Source organism: Sarcophilus harrisii, chromosome 6 (assembly GCF_902635505.1).
Source record: "Sarcophilus harrisii chromosome 6, mSarHar1.11, whole genome shotgun sequence".
Taxonomy (NCBI): Eukaryota; Metazoa; Chordata; class Mammalia; order Dasyuromorphia; family Dasyuridae; genus Sarcophilus; species Sarcophilus harrisii.
Genome location: NC_045431.1, coordinates 139028667 through 139049605, shown reverse-complemented (window position 1 = coordinate 139049605; position 20939 = coordinate 139028667). Strand labels below are relative to the sequence as shown.

The 20939-nt window shown below is 33.8% G+C and overlaps 1 protein-coding gene across 4 annotated transcripts in view; it reads right to left on the bottom strand.

Annotated features, from left to right (window-relative positions):
- The window catches only part of SMARCAD1 (SWI/SNF-related, matrix-associated actin-dependent regulator of chromatin, subfamily a, containing DEAD/H box 1), an 86014-nt gene that overhangs the window by 17490 nt on the left and 47585 nt on the right, over positions 1-20939 (bottom strand). For all 4 annotated transcript variants that reach the window (XM_012551971.3, XM_012551970.3, XM_031942330.1 and 1 more), the window contains 4 exons: positions 14603-14693; positions 12612-12711; positions 1786-1845; positions 119-194 (listed from right to left, as the gene is read on the bottom strand). In XM_012551971.3, coding sequence (XP_012407425.1) covers positions 119-194; positions 1786-1845; positions 12612-12711; positions 14603-14693 — 327 coding nt within the window. The remainder of the gene's footprint in view (positions 1-118; positions 195-1785; positions 1846-12611; positions 12712-14602; positions 14694-20939) is intronic.

Sequence of the window (20939 nt, the reverse complement as noted above, 5' to 3'; positions counted from 1 at the left end):
TGATTTCAAATTCTTAAATAAACCAAAATCATAATCATTGCCATTGCTCCTATTATATACTGCTTGCTATTATGAAATTTTTTCTCTTGTCAATTTTCCTAATAATTTTAGTACTTACGTAGTCACAATCACATTGAAGTCTACAACTTTATTATGAATATCGTATCTAAGCTGTTTGCGATCTTCTTGAGAACCTAGAGATAAAAATTCGTTTAGAAAAATTATCTTTTCAAGTTAAAATGCAATGAATATAAATTATGAATATTATTCATTCCCTATATTTCAATTAAGTGACGAGGCTGTACAAGATACTGTGTTAGGTTCTGGAAATATGAAGACAAAAATGAAACAGTCCTTGCCTTCTAGAAGTTTTCATTCTACTGGGAGACATGGTACAAATAGATGAGATGGAGAGAAAAAATAAAACAGAAGGGAAGAAGGAATTTGAAGGAGACCACTAACAAATAAGAGGCATACAGTTAAGTCTGTATGGAAAGAGGCACAACTATGTTCAAATGTGGCCTTTGACAATTATAGCTGTGTGACCTGACCCAGGGCAAGTCCTGTTTGCTTCAGTTTCTTCATCTGTAAAATGAGCTAGAGAAGGAAATGGAAAACCACACCAATAGCGGTACCAAGAAAAACCCTAAGAGGAGTCACTAAAAGTCAGACGTGACTGAAAAATGACTACACAACAAGGAAGGATATATTTTTGAGAGGGGAAAGCATGAGAGTGGTGAGACCACTTAAGAAGTTTATAATGGTCAAAGCAACAGAGAGTGTTATAGTAGACTATAAAAAGAATTTACATGCCTTTAATTCAACAAGCATTTATTAAGTACTTTATACGAAGCTTAGTGAGTAATAGCATTACATAATCAAGGGCTGACCTTGAATCAGGAAGGCCTGGATTCTTTTCAGGCCATGTACAAATATTGCCTGTGGAAATGGAGGAAAAAGCACTTAATTGCTTAGCAATAAGGGATGAGCTGCTGATCTGTTTTAGTGAAGTGACTTTCCTTCCTGGGGAAATTCCCTATATTAATTAAATTCTATATCTAGGCCACCTCCCATCTCACAAATTCAAATATATAAGCAGCAGCATTCAAAAAATAAAAGGCTGAGGCAGTGCTTATCTTCAAGAAACTTAGAATCTGATTACAGAATTAGTGGAAGAGGTAAGGCATGTACACCATCAAGTATGAGCTAAGATTGACTACCATGAGAGTTCTAGACAAAAATGGCATAAGAAAGTGTGAAATGGGAGAAATTTCCTTGAGCTGGAACACTGATGAAAATTTCAGATTACATTAGAACATTGCCTTGAAAAATGAAAAGGATTTTTATAGAAATGGGAAAGGAGAACATCTATACATAAGGCCAGAATGGCAAATGCTCCAAAACAGACATGTGAAGAACTAAGTCCTATTGATCCAGTTTGGCTAAAACTGTAAGTAGTCATCAAACTATAATCATGTCTGAACTAGACAGCAATGAGCTACAAATTCAACGGGCTAAAAAGTTTCTGTATTGTCATATGGGCAAAAGAGAAATACTCAAGAACTTTAAGCTGGATTGTAATGTGGTTATTATATGAAAACATTAGTAGTATTATCTAGATAAGTGTGTAAAAGCTGTCTGGGAGAAAGAAAACTACCATAATAATCCAGGCAAAGCATAACAAAATCTTACATTAAGCAGGAACAAAAATAGAGAGAAGAGAGGAGGAAAAAGTCAAAGGTGACTTCATACTGGATATTAGAAGCAATATAAAAGTATATTTACCATAATAAAAGAGGACATCTAGGTTAGAGCACCATAAATTAACTTCTCTTATCCAGTTGTCTAAAAAACAAAAAGTAGCTCTTAGTTGTTTTGGCTACATGCTATGCATAGAAAAAATTCAACAGTGTAACTAGCATTTCACTTAATAAGTCATCAAACTATTTACTATAAACTGAAATCAAATAGGATATAAAAGTAGTTTACAAGTTTGAATTTTATTATGATTAAAACATTTATGAAGAAACAGGTCAATAAATTTAATGTACCAGATAAGACTGAACATAAAGAACTATAAAAACTTGCCTTGCAAGAGAAATCATTAGTTCTTCAATATAACAAAATTTCAAGACTTTTTTTTTTTAACCAAAGTTCTATGAATCTTGTCAAGATTAACAGGATCTAAAGATACAAATTCTAGAATGTTATATTCTTATTAGAATAATCAGAATAATAAGTAGACCACAAAAGGGATAGAAAATAAACACAAACTAATTTTGAATACATTAATCTGTAATTTGAACTGTTTACTTTCAGCAATGGATTTCACAATTCACATAATTTTGTGCTACAAGTCTATTATAAATGAGTTTTACTTATAATCATCTAATTACATTTTAGTGACAAAGCAGTTGATTTTCAAAGAAAAATAATTTCAAAGGATACGTGACACTATGCCTCACAGAGCTAACTGATGAACATAAAACAAAAAAACCAAACAGGTAAGTATGAAGACAATTTCACCTAATTACTACCTCTCTGCAGTGGGTATAGTAGAAATAGTGAAATAAAGTAGCAAATTCTTGCAAATTAACTGAAAGTATACCTTATTATTCAGTGACTTAAATGCAAAAGTTGACATTACAGGAATGAGATGAAAGGTCTGCATACTAAGGTGTTTTATGCCATCACTAATATTTTATAAATCAATTCTAAAGTTTATAACTATAAAAACAGCAAATATTCAAATATATATAAACAAAATAAAACCACAAACTCTCATTTAAAATGTTTTTTAAAACATTAATTTAAAAAAATAAACATTGTCTTATTTGCTTTTTGGGTATTTTTATGTATTTTTCATATTTTCTTGCTGTATTAGCATATAATATCTTGATTCTTCACTTTTTACTCCTATTACTTTATATTGGCCCTCAAACTTTTCTTTGTACTCAATTCACATGGGAATATAATCTCAAATGCATTCAGGACTTCTCCCTCAATAGAGTACACAAACTATTCATTCCTGACACTTTCTACTCAATGTTTGTCCACATCCATCCAATGTGCTGCAATCTTCATTTTCTTCTGATATTGCAAGGGAGTTAGTGAGACATTCTGGTCATCTATCTATCATCCCTCACTCTCAATATCTGAGCAGCCCATCTTTTCTAATTACATACTTCTTTGATGTTATTTTTTATTCTTATTCTTCTTTAGAATTCCTCATTACTTATATGAAGTAGTCTGTACATACAGAGTTAGTCATGCCTTTCTACTGTCATCTGTTATATATTCTTTTAATTCTTTGGAGAATATTACACAATAACAATAATACAACGTACTGAAAAAATGTTCCTTTGCACTTATGGAAAGCTTTGCATCTCAGCTCATTGTCTTCCTGTTGAACTCTGGGCCCAACTTGTCCATTCATGCTGTCTGATTCAAGATTTAATGTTAGACAAGTTCTGTAGGATTTCCTTTCAAATTGAGTTTTACTTTATAATGCAAACTGATGATGTCAATAGACAGGCTTAATCACCTTGGTTATTTCTATGTGAGGAGTTAGGCTAAATTCTTGAGTGATTTCAGATCTTACAGTAGACTGCAATACTTCAGGGCTTGATGCAATTAGCATGATGTCATCTGCAAGAAAAGGACTATCTGGAGGACCTCATTATGCATGAAAATTTTAAATGTAGCATCTGTGCTGAAGCTCCTCCATCACAATGGCCAACATCTTTGACAAACGTAACTGTCCCTAGTTTTATGCCTTGTCTGATGCTTATGACCAGTCATTCTCCCCCCTTCTTTCGTCTTCTATTTGGGGTGGCCCAAACTAGAAGTGTAGCCCACTCAAACTCAGCTGGATCTGTTTCCGACCTTTAGGCAGCCTGGTGGCTCTCTGTTACTAGGGGCTCACTATTTGGTTAGTGTCTGTGTACAGACATTTAATAGATTCAGAACTACAGAGGCCCACCAGTAGCAGGAATTATAGACTCACCCAAGTTCTATTCCACCTTTCAAAGACTTATGAATGACTGCTAAACAAAAGACGTTGTAAGAATTAGTAAAGCAATATTTAGTTCTACCAAATGAAATAATTTTTCTAAATCAATAAACAATATGATCTTATAATTTCTACATCTTTTAGTTATAAAATTGTAAAGATGTGCTACAGTGTTGAATGTCACTTGCAAAAATATTTGTTCCTTACTTAATACCCTCATCAAGGGTTCCCTTAATTCATATAGAAGACTCTCAAGGATTCTGTTTAGATGAGAAGCTATAAAGGTTAGTACTTGTGATATTCTCTCAGTAGCCTTTTTCAGTATTAATAAGGTCCAATATACCTTTGGTATCTTCCCCTCCTTTCTGAGAAACCTTGTATATACCAGTCCCTCAACATGTTCACCATTGTGTCACCTCCAACACAGATCTTCTCTATACATACGGAGTCTAATATAGTTGTTCTTCTTTTCTTTGTTCTCTTTAGTGCCATTTCAACCAATGTGACATTAGAGTTCCACTGTCCTTAAAGGAGAAAAGTTTGTTATAATTTTTCCTCATTTTTCTTCTGGTTGTTGTCCTGCTTCCATTTTCATCCTTAAATCCCCTTGGAGTGACTTTTTTTTTAAAGTTGGATACCAGTCAAACTTTTTAAAATTGCTTTTATCCTTCCTTGTTTTTCTCTGCTTTGAAATACTACTATTCATAATGATGCATCATTATTCACTATAAGATTTTATGAACAGATTTAATATTCTGACTTGCTCTTATGGCACAGAAGTCAGATGTTTGCTGAAAAAAACTCTTGCTAGGCTCTTTTGATCTCCTAGTATGTCAATTAATTTGTTACTGGTAAATGTCTCAATAAATGATTCTGTTGTCCATTTTCCATTCTCAATTACTTGATTAATTCAGAGTTAAGCTATTTCAATTTATGCCATATTTCTATTATTTTTGTGGTTTTTAAAAAAGTAATTCTGATTTTAGCTCTGAAAAGTACAGCTGAATTAGTAATAACACCACACTATTAACAAGTCTTTTCCTGTCAATCAAAATATAATCTATTTCATTTGTTACCATTGTTAGCTGGTACTCACTGTGTCAAGATCTATGAATTCTTTTCTCAAAAATAAAAAAGAAAATAAAATTCATGATATGAAGGCATGAGGTTTCTAATGTTAACTATAAGTCTTTGTCTTCTCATATTTCTTCTTTAACCATGTTTTCTAACTCTTCACCATTCTCATTTTTGCAACTTTTTAAAAAAAATATTGAAAAGGCCTTATAAACTTCATACAATTTCTCTACTAAATTATCTTCGGTAACAATTGTAGCATGTAAGCTATATTCGCTTTCATAATTGTCAACACACAAATGAGTATGGTAAAGAGAATAAAGATCATAGTGTGTGTGATGATTTCTTTAAAGGGGGGAAGAGAAATATTTAACTAAGTAAAGCAAAACAATCATTAAAGCCTTTTCTTTCTAACAAGAGGTCCTTCTGGGCAGATGTTTAGAAGACAGAGGATTCCTTGAAAAATACAGCCAAAGAGAATTTTGTTCAAAGATTTTGAGAAATGTCAAACAAGATAGCAAATCTTTATATGCTTTTGGATGCAGATGGCTTTGTTTGAACTTCAGCAAGTACTAAAAACACTACTGGAGCCTCTTCAATAAAATTTATGATCACTTAATGGTCTACCAATGCATACAAAAAATATGTGAATAAAGAATGTATAATATCAACATTATGACAAACAGTCGTATGGATCACTGACTTATTCTGTGTGAATATATCTCTTGGAAAGTACTGATGAACAATGACCTGAATTTAAACTTAAAAAGAGAGTGAACTGTACTACATTTGGAAAATTACATTATTTAATAACTTCAAACTGATTCTCCTGCAAAAGCTCATCTTTTTAACACGAACATATTCCTGGAGATGATATATGGCTGCAAGTAATGAAACAACACATTCTAAGAGATTCAATAGTACTGGTAGTCCAAAGGATAGTAGAAACACATAATGACTGTAAACAGGTTATGACACGTTACCAAGAAAAGTTGCTAAAATACACCAGTAAAAAAAAATCTATGAACAGGGGAAAAAAAAAAAAACGTGAGCTATCATTTAATGACATTTTAATGATACTTTTAAAGAAAAATAAATGATAGGGGCAGCTAGATGGCACAGAAGATAGAGCACCAGCCCTGAAATCAGGAGGACTTGAGTTCAAATGTGACTGAAGACACTTAACACTTCCTAGCTGTGTGACCCTGAGCAAGTCACTTAACCCCAATTGTCTCAGAAAAAAAATAATAATGATAAATGATAAACTGATAGTAAAAAAACAAAACAAAACAAAACAAAAAAAAAAGAAACACATTGAAATTCAGTTCAATATCCAGTGTATTGGGAAGATTTTCTATGGATAAATGAAAGACTTGGTAAAAGGAATACTAATTTCAGTGAGGGAATAGAACAGATTTTGTTAGCTACAGATCTGAGAGTTTTGAGTTTTTATGACAAAAATTCTACAACTATTAGCAAAAGGATCACTAATGAATATCGACAGAAATGATGTGATTTTCTACCAGATGGTATTTTATCCCTGGACTACTACAGCACTGGTTGTACTGTTTCACACACTCTCTGTGTTCTCTGATCTTGAAAAGGGACACAAAATATTCTTTGGACTAGTGAAACAGCCAGATCTCCCTTTGCTGCCAACTTTCAGCAGACTTTTCTCAATTTTTTTTTTTTTAATCCATTACAGATTTTAAAAGATTTATCTACTGGCCTCCAGGATATTCTTTTGAAAATGGGTTCAACGCCTCTCTTCTCTCCTAAACTCAGAGGGAATTTGATATTCATATTTGGTATTTCTTAAACATCCTACACTTCTAGTTCTTCAAAGTCCTCAAGTCTCATGACCTATTTTTTCATTCTACCTCAGACACTCTACAAATGTTTTACCCCCATTATCAGGAACTCTGTCAGATCTATTTCTGTATCTGACTATTCCATCTTTCTGTGGGCCTCCCCCCTCCAAGATTTATTCTCTAAGACAACCAGTTCTTCTACCACTCTACTTTTGAGGCATTACTACTTCACTTTCTCCCTTTTTCAATCTCTTCCCAGTTCAACTTCACATCATCATCTACTCTCAGAAACTGTGCCCCCTTGTCCTATGCCACTCATTTCTTACCAAATCCTGACTTTGGTTTACTCCTACCATCTACTTCCTTAATAGATTCCCTAATTTCCTAAAGAAATTGTTCCAACTCTTCTTTCTTTAAATCTCCAAACAAATTAAGTGGAAAGTAAAAGACATATAAGCCCTGGAGGAACCAGGAAAGTCCACTGTAGAAGGTTACTGACATTTACTAAATGTTATGAGCCAGAACTTGAAACAAGGGAGATGTTAGAATCCTAGTGGTAACTCAATGGAATAGATACATTGCTTATTGGTTCCCACATTAGAACAAATCCTTACAAAGTGATAAGTCAGTTGCCTAATTTAGCAAATTCTCTCACTAATGTATTTAAGTACTCGTTGGAGTTCACAAGTATGGGAGATTCACAAAGTTAACTTTGGAACTTTGTGAATTCACACCTACCTTAATCCCTCCCTCAAAGAAAGAGTCAACCTTTGGGAGATCATATATAAAGAAGCTCTTAAAGCTTCAAGTTAGTTAGTTCAGTTGAAAAGATTGAGAGGAAAGACTCTGGGAGGAAGCCCACAAGCCCACTCTCGGAGGTGGAGTCAGATTCATTCCATCTTCCATCTTTGTGCTGGCTGGAGGCTGAAGAAAGCAGAGGCAGAAGCAAAGGACAAAGCTGCAAGAGTTCTTGGAACCAAGCAAAAAGATGGGCCTCTAAGAAAACTAACCGGGCTATTTTGGAAGGAGAAAATAAATGTTTGGATTTTATCAGCTGGCTGTATTTGAGGTGATTATTACTTGGAACCGACTCTAAGGTTGCCTCCAGAAAACCTCCCCAAGAAACCTGCTCCCAGAGAGAACCATTATATTTTAGAAGAGAACACTACAACTAAATAGGGATATAACCATTCTTCACCCAGTTAAGGAAGTCACTCTGGCAGCTATGTGGAAGAATGATTAATTTGAAACTGGAGGTAGGCAAATCAATTATTAAAATAGTTTAGGTGAGACCCCTGCCCATACTATTTAGCTGAAGACCTCAAACAAAAACTGAGGTAATTTCCCAATTTCACCCCCAAATCTGCTGACATCCCCACGCTTTCCTCTTTTCCTCCAGATTTTGATTAGGTAGATGTGACAACTATGCTAGCACCCAGGACACCCCAGAATCAGCCGGAGTCAGGATTAGCAAAAGTCCTTAGTCTTTAGGGGTAGAAGTGAAAGGGATGGAAAAGAATCTCCACAACCGTCTTCTTCCTTGTCTAAAGCCAAAGAATGATCCTGGCTAGTCTTACTCCACCCCCTAGTCCTTCCTACAATCCTCTGTATACACCAATCCTTGAGCCAGCACAGGATTGTGGGAAGGATCATTTTCCAAGCATATGCCCATACAGTATTGTCCAATCGGTAGTTAACCTCGAGTGCTCCACAGTCCTGACCTCAGTGCATTGACTCAATAATTGTTTCAGCCCTTCATGCCAAGGGAAAAAAATCCTTCTAGGCATACCCTTGATCCCATCCCATCCTCTAGAACTGACTTTCTTCAGCTATCTCCTCTCTAATTCTTAGGAGAGAAAGTTTATTTCTTCTGCAGGCTGGTTTCCAAACTCATCATTCAAGTAAAATGATTTCTCCTAAGTTAACAATGATTAATTACTTTTTCTAAGTCTTTATCATGCTTAACCCTCCTGCAGGACTGTCTACTATTTGATCAGTAGACACACTCTCCATGATGGGTTTTATAGCTCTAATCTCTTCTGGTCAGTCAGTAGTGATCCCTAGATTCACACTCATTTCTTCCCAATATTTCTTGCAGTTGATGCCTATTCTTTGCTCACATAGTCACTACCTCGACTTGGGTGATGAGTTTGATGTACCTAAGGTAACTAGTATGAAATGTCTTAATAGCTAGTTAGAGATGTGGGGCTGGAGGTTAAAAAAACAATAGGGCTATATATACATGAATATATTTTGATCTGTGAATCATCTGCATAGAGCTGACTTTAAACCCATGGAAACTGAGAGGGAATATAGAGAAATGAAGGCTCAGGGGATAAGAACACACTATTTGACAAAAGCTGCTGGGAAAACTGGAAAATAGTATGGGAGAAACTAGGCATTGACCAACATCCTATATACCAATGTAGCCAAGATTAGAAGGGAAGCAGAAAACTGGAAAAAATTTTTTTTACAACCAGTGTTTCTAAAATATATAAAGAATTGGCTCAAATTTTTATGAATACAAGCCATCCCCAACTGATAAATGATCAAGGGATATGAACATTTTTCAGATGAAAAAATTAAAGCTATTTCTAGTAATATCAAAACATGCTCTCAATTACTATTATTTAGAGAAATACAACACCTCCCAGATCGGCTAAGATGCCAGGAAAAGGTAATGGTAATGTTGAAGGGGATGCCAGAAAAATGGGATACTAATGCATTACTGGAGTTGTGAAATGATCCAACCATTCCAAAGAGCAATTTGAAGCTATACCCAAAGGGTCATAAAACTGTGCAAATATCCTTTGATCCTGTCTCTACTGGGTCTATATTCCAAAGAGATCATAAAGAGGGAAAAGGACACACATGTGCAAAAATATTTGTAGCAGTCCTTTTTGTAGTGGCAAAGAAATGGATGAGGATGCCCCTCAATTGGGGAATGGCTGAATTAAGTTATGATACATGAATGTAGTGGAATATTACTGTTTTATAAGAAATAATGATTTCAGAAAACTTTGTAAAGGCTTACATGAACTGATGCTAAGTGAAGTGAGCAGAACCAAGAGAACATTGTACACAGTAACAACAAAATAGACTTGGCTCTTTTCAAGGAAGTGATTCAAGGCAATTCCAATAGATTTGTGATACAAAGTGGCAACCGTATCCAGAGAAAGAACAATGGACAATGAATGTTGATCAAAGCATAGTATCTTACCCTCTTTTTTTGGTAATTTGTTTGCTTGGGTTTTTTTCCCTCATTTTAAATCCAATTTTTCTTGCACAGCATTGCAGATATGGAAATATGTTTAGAAGAATTGTACATGTTTAACCTAGATCAGACTGCTGATTTGGGGAGGAAAAAAATTGGAACATAAGGTTTTCCAAAGGTGCATTTGAAAACTATCTTTGCATGTATTTGAAAAAATAAAATACTATTTTAAAAAGAAGAAAAAAGAGGACTCAGGACAGAACCTTGAATTAAAAAAATAATAAAATCCAACACCTTTATAACCTGGCCTCTTCTTATTTTATATTCCCTCAATCCCCTGCAATCCAGTGATACTGACCTTCTTACTCTTCTTTGAATAAAATATTGCATCTCCCAACTCCAACTTAGTCACTATCTGGTGCACAAAATTTTTTTCTACTAAATGCTGCCTCTTGATTTCCTTCAACTCAGTTAAAGTCCCACGTTCTAAAAAACAGATGCCTTATATATCTTAAACTTATCAAATCTTAAAAATCCATTAATTCCTGCCCCAAACCACAAATTAGCTTAACCAATTAAGTTATAGTAACTTCAGTGTTATCCTTAACTGCTTACTTACCTTCATTCTGTATAGCCAATAAATCCCTAGACATACTCCTTTATCCACATTTCTTGCATTTGATTTCTGCCCTCTGCTCATACAGGTAGCACCTTAAGTAGTCTTCACCACTTCTTACCTCTCTCTTAATTGGTCTGTGCCTGCCTCAAATTTCAAATCAATCTAATCAATCCTTTACATAACTACCAAAGTGAGCTTCCTCAAGCACATTTCTAATGATGTTACACTCTTAATTCAATAAATATCAGTGGCCTTCTAAAGTGGGGTTTCCTCGTCACTTCAGGACTACTCTTTTCTTCTCTGAGCTTACTTTCCATTTATTCTATTGATCTTTTACAAACTTAATTATTTTAATGTCATCTCCATTAAAACATCAGGTTCTTGAGCACAGTTTCTGACATAATTAAGTACATAATAATTTATTAATTAAATGATCCAAAGATGGAATATGCGCGTGAGAGGTATATATGTATGTGTGTACAACTGGGTTGGCATTTAAAGTCCTTCATCTTTTCTTTCAATTTATAGGAGTGACAAAGAAAGTGCAAAAAGAGAAAAAGAAGGTTTTTTAATTGAAAACAAACAATAAGGCCCTTCAAAATCTGGCTCCAATCTCAGTCTCATTTGTTCACTTTACAACTGAACCAGATTTATATCTCCCTTTATATAGTATAATCCATTTTATTATGTCTCTGTACCTTTACACCTCTGGTTATTCCCTATATTAGAATTAACTCCTTTCCTATCTCTATTTCACAAAATTCCCTATTATGTGCAAGATGTGGGTCAGTCACAAAGCAAATGCCTCAAATGTTAGTGTTTTCCTTAATGATCTTGTAATTGTATTATTCTAAAGATATTTATTCTGTAATACTTATGTGCAACTTGTCTCCTCCAATGGAATGTGAGCTTTATGAAAACTGGAACTTTTATATTTTTGTCTTCTTGCCTCCAGTGCCAAGTAGGAGACAAATAAACACATCAGACACTTAAAAGATTTGACTGAGAGAATGTTATTTTGGTTAGGCTAGAAATGGAAGCAGCGAGGTAGGTCAGGAGATGGGGCTATAGTCAGGAAAAGCCAGGTTCAAATATGACCTCAAACACTTGCTAGCTGTGTGACCCTAAGCAAGTCACTTAATCTGTTTGCCTTACTATGGACTATGGTTCATAAGGTCATGAAGAGTTAAGCACAACTGAACAAAAAAAACTTGACCTTAATTAGACATATGTATACTTAATTGTATAGAAGATAGATAGGCAAAGAAAAGGAAGGGGCTATTTAAATAGTACCTATTATGTACCAAGACACTATTGCTAAGTACTTTACACATATCTCATGTGATGTATAAGCATACAAAATTAATCATACCACAGTCTAATATAGACATAATTTAGATCCTACTAATTCAGATAGAATTTTGGTTTTTACTTTTAGAGTACCAAAAAAGATAAGATATTATTAGTTATTAAGTCATAAACCAAAAATAGAGGTTATACATATTTGTCAAAGAAAACATTTAGCCAACCTGTAAATTAAAATAAAAGCAAAAAAACCCCAAAAAATTATTTATGATTTTTATTATTATTATTATAATATTATTATTTTTAACTTAATATTGATACCAAAGCACAAAAATTCTAATAAGTACTGTTATCTTTAAAATGAATAATTATTCTATTTTGATTTAAAGATATCAGAAAAGAAAAAAAGCCAGAAAACAAAGACAAAATCATAAAATCTAGCACTAAGAGTCATTATAAAATAAAAGAATGTGGAAAGAAATAGCATACCTCCAATTACCTTATATTAAACAATTAAAAAAAAAAAAAAAAGGTGTGGTTAAACTGGTGACTTTCCCTTCCTCCCATAATACCTACCTAAAGTTGAAGCTGGCACAACAATTAAATGAGGACCTCTATTACCTTCTTGGTAGAGGTATGCCAGAAAGGAAATGGCTTGAATTGTTTTCCCTAATCCCTATGAGGAAACAGTTAAAAACGAAAAATTAACAAAGCCTTCTAATATAAATGTTACTAAATTTTCTTTATAGTAAATCATCATTAGAAACAAACTACTTTTTTCTCAAGTGAGATAAATTTCAATAATGATTAAAGTAGAAATTCTGCTTTAGCAAGCACATTGGGACATAAAAATTGCTATATTGCAGCCAGGTATCATTAGCATCAAACCCACATTACATTTTCAAATAATAAATGCAGGAGGAATAAAACAAAACTGTTTTGAAGTTTTCATGTCCGTATGTTGCTACTATTCACTATTTTGTCTGCAAGTACCTTTTAAATATTTTCATTCATTAAAGCCAGAATACATACATATATACATATGTGTGTGTGTGTGTGTGTGTGTGTATGTATGTATGTTCTTTAGAAGTGTTGCTCTCCAATTTGGAACTATGCTCAAAAAGCTATCAAACTGTGCATACCTTTTGACCCAGCAGTGTTACTACTGGGCTTTTATTCCAAAGAGATTTTAAAGAAGGGAAAGGGGACTGTATGTGCAAGAATGTTTGTAGCAGCCCTCTTTGTAGTGGCCAGAAACCGGAAACTGAGTGGATGCCCATCAGTTGGAGAATGGCTGAATAAATTGTGGTATATGAATATTATGGAATATTATTGTTCTGTAAGAAATGACCAACAGGATGATTTCAGAAAGGCCTGGAGAGACTTACATGAACTGATGCTGAGTGAAATGAGCAGGACCAAAAGATCATTATATACTTCAACAACAATACTATATGATGATCAATTCTGATGGACGTGGCCCTCTTCAACAATAAAGATGAACCAAATCAGTTCTAATAGAGCAGTAATTAAATGAACCAGCTACACCCAGGGGAAGAACTCTGGGAGATGACTATGAACCACCACACAGAATTCCCAATCCCTCTATTTTTGTCTGCCTGCATTTTTTATTTCCTTCACAGGCTAATCGAACATTATTTCAAAATCTGACTCTTTTTATAAAGCAAATTAACTGTTTGGACACGTATACATATATTGTATTGAACTTACACTTTAACATGTGTTAGTCAACCTGCCATCTGGGGGGAAGGGGTGGGGAGAAGGAGGGAAAAAGTTGCAACAAAAAGATTTGCAACTGTCAATGCTGAAAAATTATTTATGCAAATATCTTATAAATAAAAAGCTACAATAAAAAAAAAGATGAAGTTTAGTTAACAAAAATAAAAGAAAAAAGAAGTGTTGCTCTCAGGACTAAATGTGCTCTACAGTCAGGTTGTAATGAGAAAATATAAATGTGGCAAATTTCACAGAACTGAAAACTGCATCTTATTGGGTATCTAAGTAGTCATAGATTAGTCACTAGCTAGCTTTATAATTTTAGGATTTCAGTTTCTCATCCAAAAACTGAGGGGATTTGACTATATCATCATTAACTCTCCTTACAGCTATAAAATTTTATGATCTTCCCCCCCCCCCTGCTTTTTATTTTGAACCTTAAAAAAATGCAATGGAATACTCTTTGACCATCAATGTTTAGATTCTTATTATCAAGCTAATATTCGTCTGAGTTCTAAGACATTAGTAGTCTCAAGATTCAAAGGGATGGAATCAGAGCAAGTACATGGGAATTAAGGCAGTTAAATGAAGAGTCAACAAACACAGGTCAAAACCACTGATATGACCACCCAGCAAAAACAGGAATATCAAAGGATGTGGCAAATGAATTTCAATCTAGTGACAGAACAGAAGAAAAACTGCTAAATGATAAAAATAACATTTCATTAGGGTTTGAGGTAAATATTCTGTATCATGGGAAAGAAAAGCTTCACGTTATTATTTCTTCTCACAATTAAATTTAAAAGGGAAAAAACAGTCAAGCTACTTACCATTTCATCAGCCAAAATACCATTTAGTCCATGTTTATGTAGCAGTGCTAGCCAATTCAAACCAATCTTCTGATATGGCTTGAGAGACAAACTGAAAAGAAAAAAGAACTCTTTTTAACTTTTTGTGTCTTTGTAACAACTTTAGATACATAGTGTATCTTTCTATGACTTTTATCATTACCCAAATATTTGTATTACTTGAATAATGGGAAATTCTCTCCCTAAATACTTCAATTATTATAAGGAAAATGAAGTTTAAAAAGAATAGTATCTTCATTAGGATCTTTTACAAGCTTTAATCCTTATTTAACAATGTTTTCAGTATTAGAAGTAACAAGTTCAGTCCTCATACCTAAGACGATATCCCTGAAGTTAATTGTAAACAATACATGGACTGTACAAAGACAAAAAGCATCATATTTCTAGATTAATTCAATAATTAGGACCATGATGAGAGCTGACAACTGATTTTATTAATCATTAAGATAAGTTAAAGTAGTTGGGAAGACACTATCCAAGTATCTTCCCAACTGACATGCACATTTATCTAAGTATTCTTAACTTACTAATTTTGGTATAATACAGACTTTTTTTTGAATTATCTAAAGATTATAAAGAAATATATTTTGGAATGGTAATACATTTGAAATTAAGTACATTACGGGTCAGGCTAGGTGGCATAGTAGATAGAGCATCAGCCCTGAAGTCAGGAGGACCTGAGTTCAAATCTGGTCTCAGACACTTAAAACTTCCTAGCTGTGTGACCCTGGGCAAGTCACTTAATACTAATTGACTCAGGGGGGAAAAAAAAGAAATTAAGTACATTAAGCTTTGGTGACTCAAGATAAAATCATATAGCTAGTACAAAAAATTGGAATGATTTGTCTACGCCCACATTACAGCTTAAGCCTTGATTTGGACTAAACTTGGGAGGGTTAGGGGCCACTTTTGAGACCTATGGACTAGAGATTAAAAGTTTAATTTGCCCACATATTTGTCAAAAGGTTTTATTGGTTGCAGGTCAACTCTTTATTCCTTTTGTCTAAGCAGCCTGAGAATGTTGAAAAGTATTTATTTGGAGCATTTATAAATATAATATATATAACATATAATATAAAGTAATAAAATAACAAATATATATATAAACAAAAACTATTTAAAAGTGGCAGTGTCTGTGGGAGTAGATCACAGGTAGATTTTTCTGAAAAAAAAATATAGACAGGATATAAAAATAATGTATATTTTTACATATAGTGATGAATATGATATGCTCAAAAATAATTTTATTAAAAGAAAAGCAACCCTTCCTGTTAAGGGACAGATCAATTCCCTGAGAGCCTCCACAGTTGTGGACCATAACATCTGAAGGAGCTGCAAGGCAGTCTTTGCTGACACAGGTGTTGCGGACTGGGAATGAGATAAATTGGAACCAGAGGGAAGAGGAGGGAGATCAGACAACACAACAGCCTCTCAGTCAGAGAACAGCAACTGCCTCTCAGTCTTCTTGTATCATCCTCTCACAAGAGCAGATCCATTCTGGGTTGGCTCTCCAGCAGCCACTGTTAGATGGCTCCTGTGTATTTCATCAGCTCTCTTATGTATTCCAGCATCCCTGTCCCAAATTCTTAACTTGATCTGTTGAAAATATGGGTTCTTGGATGACCAACATATTGAAGTGTTATTTTAATTTAATTCTATTTTATTGGAATATAACTATGCACAGTAGTTTTACTGAAACAAGTGATGCACGAGAGAAAATAATGGCTTATTAACAGGAAAAAGCAGAATAGGAGCATATTGTGAAAGGCTTGAAATATCAAACAGAAGACTGTTTTTATACCTAAAGGATCAGAAGGAAACCAAAGGAATTTGAGAGTGACCTCATCAGAAGTGTACTAGATTGAGCTTGCTAGAGATATATTTTATGGCTTATACTTTGGAAGTTAAATGATAGATGAATTAGAGGGGAGACACTAGACATTAGAGGTCTTAGTGGAGAGAAGGGAGATTCGGGATATTATCAACTAGATTTAGCGACTGATCCAGGGCAAAAGAGAATGAAATGTCAAGGCTGTAAGCATCAATGACTAAAAAAATGGGGCTTCCTTCAATAGAGTGAGGCCATGTTACAGACAGATAGTTATGAACACATTCAATCTGAGATTGCTAAGGGGTGGACATCCAGTGAAAATTTAAAGGTAGTTAGTTGGTGATATTCAGAAGACAAGCCTAAGACTAGATATACTGAACTCAAAATTATCCATAGGTAGTAACTGAACCCATAAGAATTGTTGAGTTCAGAGTAAAGGTAAAGGGGAGAAAATAGATTAGGACCAAAGACATAAACTTGGATAAATATTTAAAAGACGGAACAGCAGAAAAAGAACCAAGAGAATAAAAGTATCCGAATTGAAAGAGGACTCAGAGATCACCAAATCCAATCTGGAGCTGAAAAAAAAAAATCCTTTCTATAACATTATAGCATCTACTTGAATAACTCAAGTCATGAGAAACCCATTCAAAGTCCCACTTTTGATCATAACAATACAAAAACTAGTCCTCCTTTGAGAAAACTGTTTCTGGCTGTTCCACAGGTTACCCAGATTTAGAGCTCTCTTGCTGCTCCAGGACCTCTGTTCATCTCTGTGGTACTGAGCCCATCCCATATTCCTGTTTTCCACACAGTCACCCAAGTAAATTTATATGTCAGTTCAAACAACCACAATTCTTTGGATCCCTTCTAAAAGTATTTCCATCACCACTACTTCTGGAAAACAGAAAGTGCCTCTATACTTGGCAGATTTTATTTACATGTGGTATAAAATAGGGTTTCTTAAACTTTGTCCACTCATGACTCCTTTTTTGCCCAAGAAATTTTTACACAATCTTTGGTAAATGGATATATAAAACAAGTATACAAATCAAACATTTACTGATGATAAATCATTTCATAACCCCCCACATTTAGTTAAGAGACCCTATATGGGTCACGAATCATACTTTAAGAAGCTGGATACAAGCCTATCCTCCCATTTAGAACTACAACACGAAGAATATATATTCGACTTGCTAAAAATCAGGATTCCTACTCACAGTTCTACAGAAGAAGGAAATTCCCTCCTATGTCAAAGGAACCACTCAATCAAAGGTATTCATCCCTACCAATTTTTGCAAAATAAAAACCCTCCTTACCATGTCTTTTGGAAAAGTAGATTAGATAGGTTTAGAAAAGCTAGCTCACAATATCTAAGAACAATACTGCTCCCCAAATTCTGGGACCCTGAAGAGTGAAAAAATAACAAGTTCAGGAAAAAGGAATAGCATCATGATTGGTAGATGCTATTAAAGGCCCCAACGCACTTAATTGTTTGGGAAACTCCTCCTATACCAAAGAACAACAACAACAAAAAAATCAATATCAAGAACCTTCATATTCTTTAACATTATGAACAAGCATGGGATGAAGATGCTCAGTCAGAGTTGGGCTTACAGTAACTATGAGCACAAGGGATTCTATTCAGATTCAAGGAGATAATAAAACCAATTTGCATGCTCTTCAATAACTGAAGTATACCCTAATCAGACCAGACCTACCCCTGTGAGTTTCATTATGGTGCAAGGGAAAGAAGAAAAGTAGACATAACATGTAAGACTCAGGAGGAATTTATGAGAAACTCATCCAGGGGCTAATCTTGAGTTTTCCTTTTCTCTCTTCCCTGGTGTTATACATAATTCTGGCTGCTAGACTTCTAGAGAACAATTCATCAGAGTTCAAGTGGCATTATCTATGGATCTCTCAGGGTAAGAGTCAACTTCTATACTAGCTGGAAGACAAGACACAGCAAATTTAGGAGGGATAGATGAATGGTTATGTTATATCAGGAAGACTTAAGTTTCAGAAACATATTAAATGATTTTTCTAATTTGCCAACCAGTGGTCATCTTTTTGACAGCCTATAAAACAGTCTGCTTATTACTTCTCTCAGAATATCAGATAAAGAATTGGATAATATGAACACAGAGTAAAGGTTAAAAAAAAAAAAAAAAGGTTAAAAAGCACACATATGGCCTGTGACAATTGCATCCTCAAAAGAAAGGGGAACGGCTCACCTCTTAATAGGAATGCAACTTCACTAAGCCTATAACCTTTCAACAATAGCTGCTGAAGCCTGCAGAATAAGACAAGGCATGCAATTTTCTCTAGCAATGTAAACCCATACCCCAAAAGAGCAGCACTTTCAAGCAAAGTTATTTAAGTAATCGAGCTCTCCAGAACTGTGCTGCACTGACTGCCAAGGTCTCAACTAACTTTCATTCTTCCTCCTGGTCTATTAAGTAAACTCAAAATTATTAAAGAAATTTGAGTTCCGTCACACAACCACAGTCTACTGGCCCTGTTAAGTTAACCTGGAGAAAGACTATGAAGCTGGTCTAATTACCTTCCTACATAACATGTATATATAATGCAAAGCTGTGGAAAGCTAATATTTAGATTACAGAATCAAGATTCAAAAAGATCTTGAATAGACTGGACAGTTGTACTGAAACTCAATGAAGATCTGAAGGAGTTTAGTTTGAGATAAATGTAAATTTTTTTGTTTCAAAAAGAATATAAACAAAAGTGAAAAAGATTCAGAGGATCTTGAAGGTTGTTATACTTCACAGGAGCCAATACAGAATACCCACTCAAAAAAATACAAGCAGTTTAAATAAATGAATTTTCTTCAAGATAAAAAAAAAAAAAGACAAAATTTGATATATTAAGTCAGGATTACTTGATTCACTGACTTATAGTTCCAAACCCAGTAAAATAAAACTATATGATTTTTTTTTACCCCAAAAAATGTGTTTTTAACAATTCCAAATGATTATCCCAGTCACTGGGCAAGCTCAACAGGCAGCACCTAAGACCTAATTTATAAACATATCACACACACAGTTCTCTATGCAATCAAACGGACATTTTCATTTATTTGGAATCTTATTATTATCTTATTTTCATCTAGAATATTTGAATTTTAGTTAATTAATATTAAAGTTATACAATTTGAAAAAGTGAGAGTTTTTTCGTAACTAAAATCATTATAGAGCAGACTCAACAGGTGAGATTTGGCAAAATATAAGTCTTCATTATCATATTACTGTAGAAAAAGGAAATGGCAGTATCAATTACACTTTTAGAAGGTAAATTTGCTGATATAGATAGTTTTTCTAGGCAACAGGGACAGTAAGTTCTGTGAAAAACAACCCTATTTTCCTACATTATCCATAATGGCTAAAAAAAAACATAGTGTATTTTACTATTAAAAGCACATCTTGTGAACTAGAGTTCACAGGTATGAGAGGGACCACAAGGAATAAAAACAAACAAAAAAAGCCTCATAAATACTAAAATCAATTACAAAGGCCCTATAAAGGAAGATGCTAGTCATCTTCAGAGAAAGAACTGATAAACATTAGTATGTATAGTATGGCTTTTACACATTTTATATACAGATACACATGTTTGTGTGTTTAATTGTAGCCTATAGAAAGGGGGGGGGGCACGAAAGAAGAGGGACATTTTTTAAAAGCACATTTTAAAAGCACTAGTCACTAAAGAGACAAGTACACTGGTTTAGATCATTAAAAACATTAAAAATGCAGAACTGAGTAAAAGATTAATTCTGAAAGTAGAATTGAGATCTTAAAAATCTATTCTTAAGTTTCCTCATCTGTAAATTTGGATAACAGCACTTACCCCTTAAGTTGTATGAAGATCAAATGAGATACAATTGTAAGACCTTAGCACAGTGACTGTCACACTGTAAGCATCATATAAATATTAGCTATGTATGTGATTATGACCATTGAGATACACTTGTGTATAAGAAGTCTGATTAAATATGTGGCCCTCCCTTCCAATTTATTTAACTAGATTCTAAAAAGTGAAACAATTCCATTTTAATTAAATGACATTTGTGTTGAATATTTTAAATAAGAAAAACAATGGGACAAGCATTTTTTCTAATTTCATTACAATGACAGTCATTTTAATTTAAAAAAAAAATCATTTTCAAGAACACTAACAAAGTGACTTTTAGTAGGGATAAGTTCTGACATATTGCAATTAAGTTCAAGAAAGAATTAAAATTTGAAAATTAAATTTGAAAATTAAAATTAAATTTGAGATTTAAAAAATGTGGTTCAGAATGAAAAGTTTTCAAACTGATGCAATCATTTCTTTTTTATACAAGTCATATATAGACTAGAACCTCCAGTAAATATTTTCTTCAGGTCACACAGGCTATATCAACAAGTAATTTTCTATTAAAAAAATTAAAATTAGATTAGATGA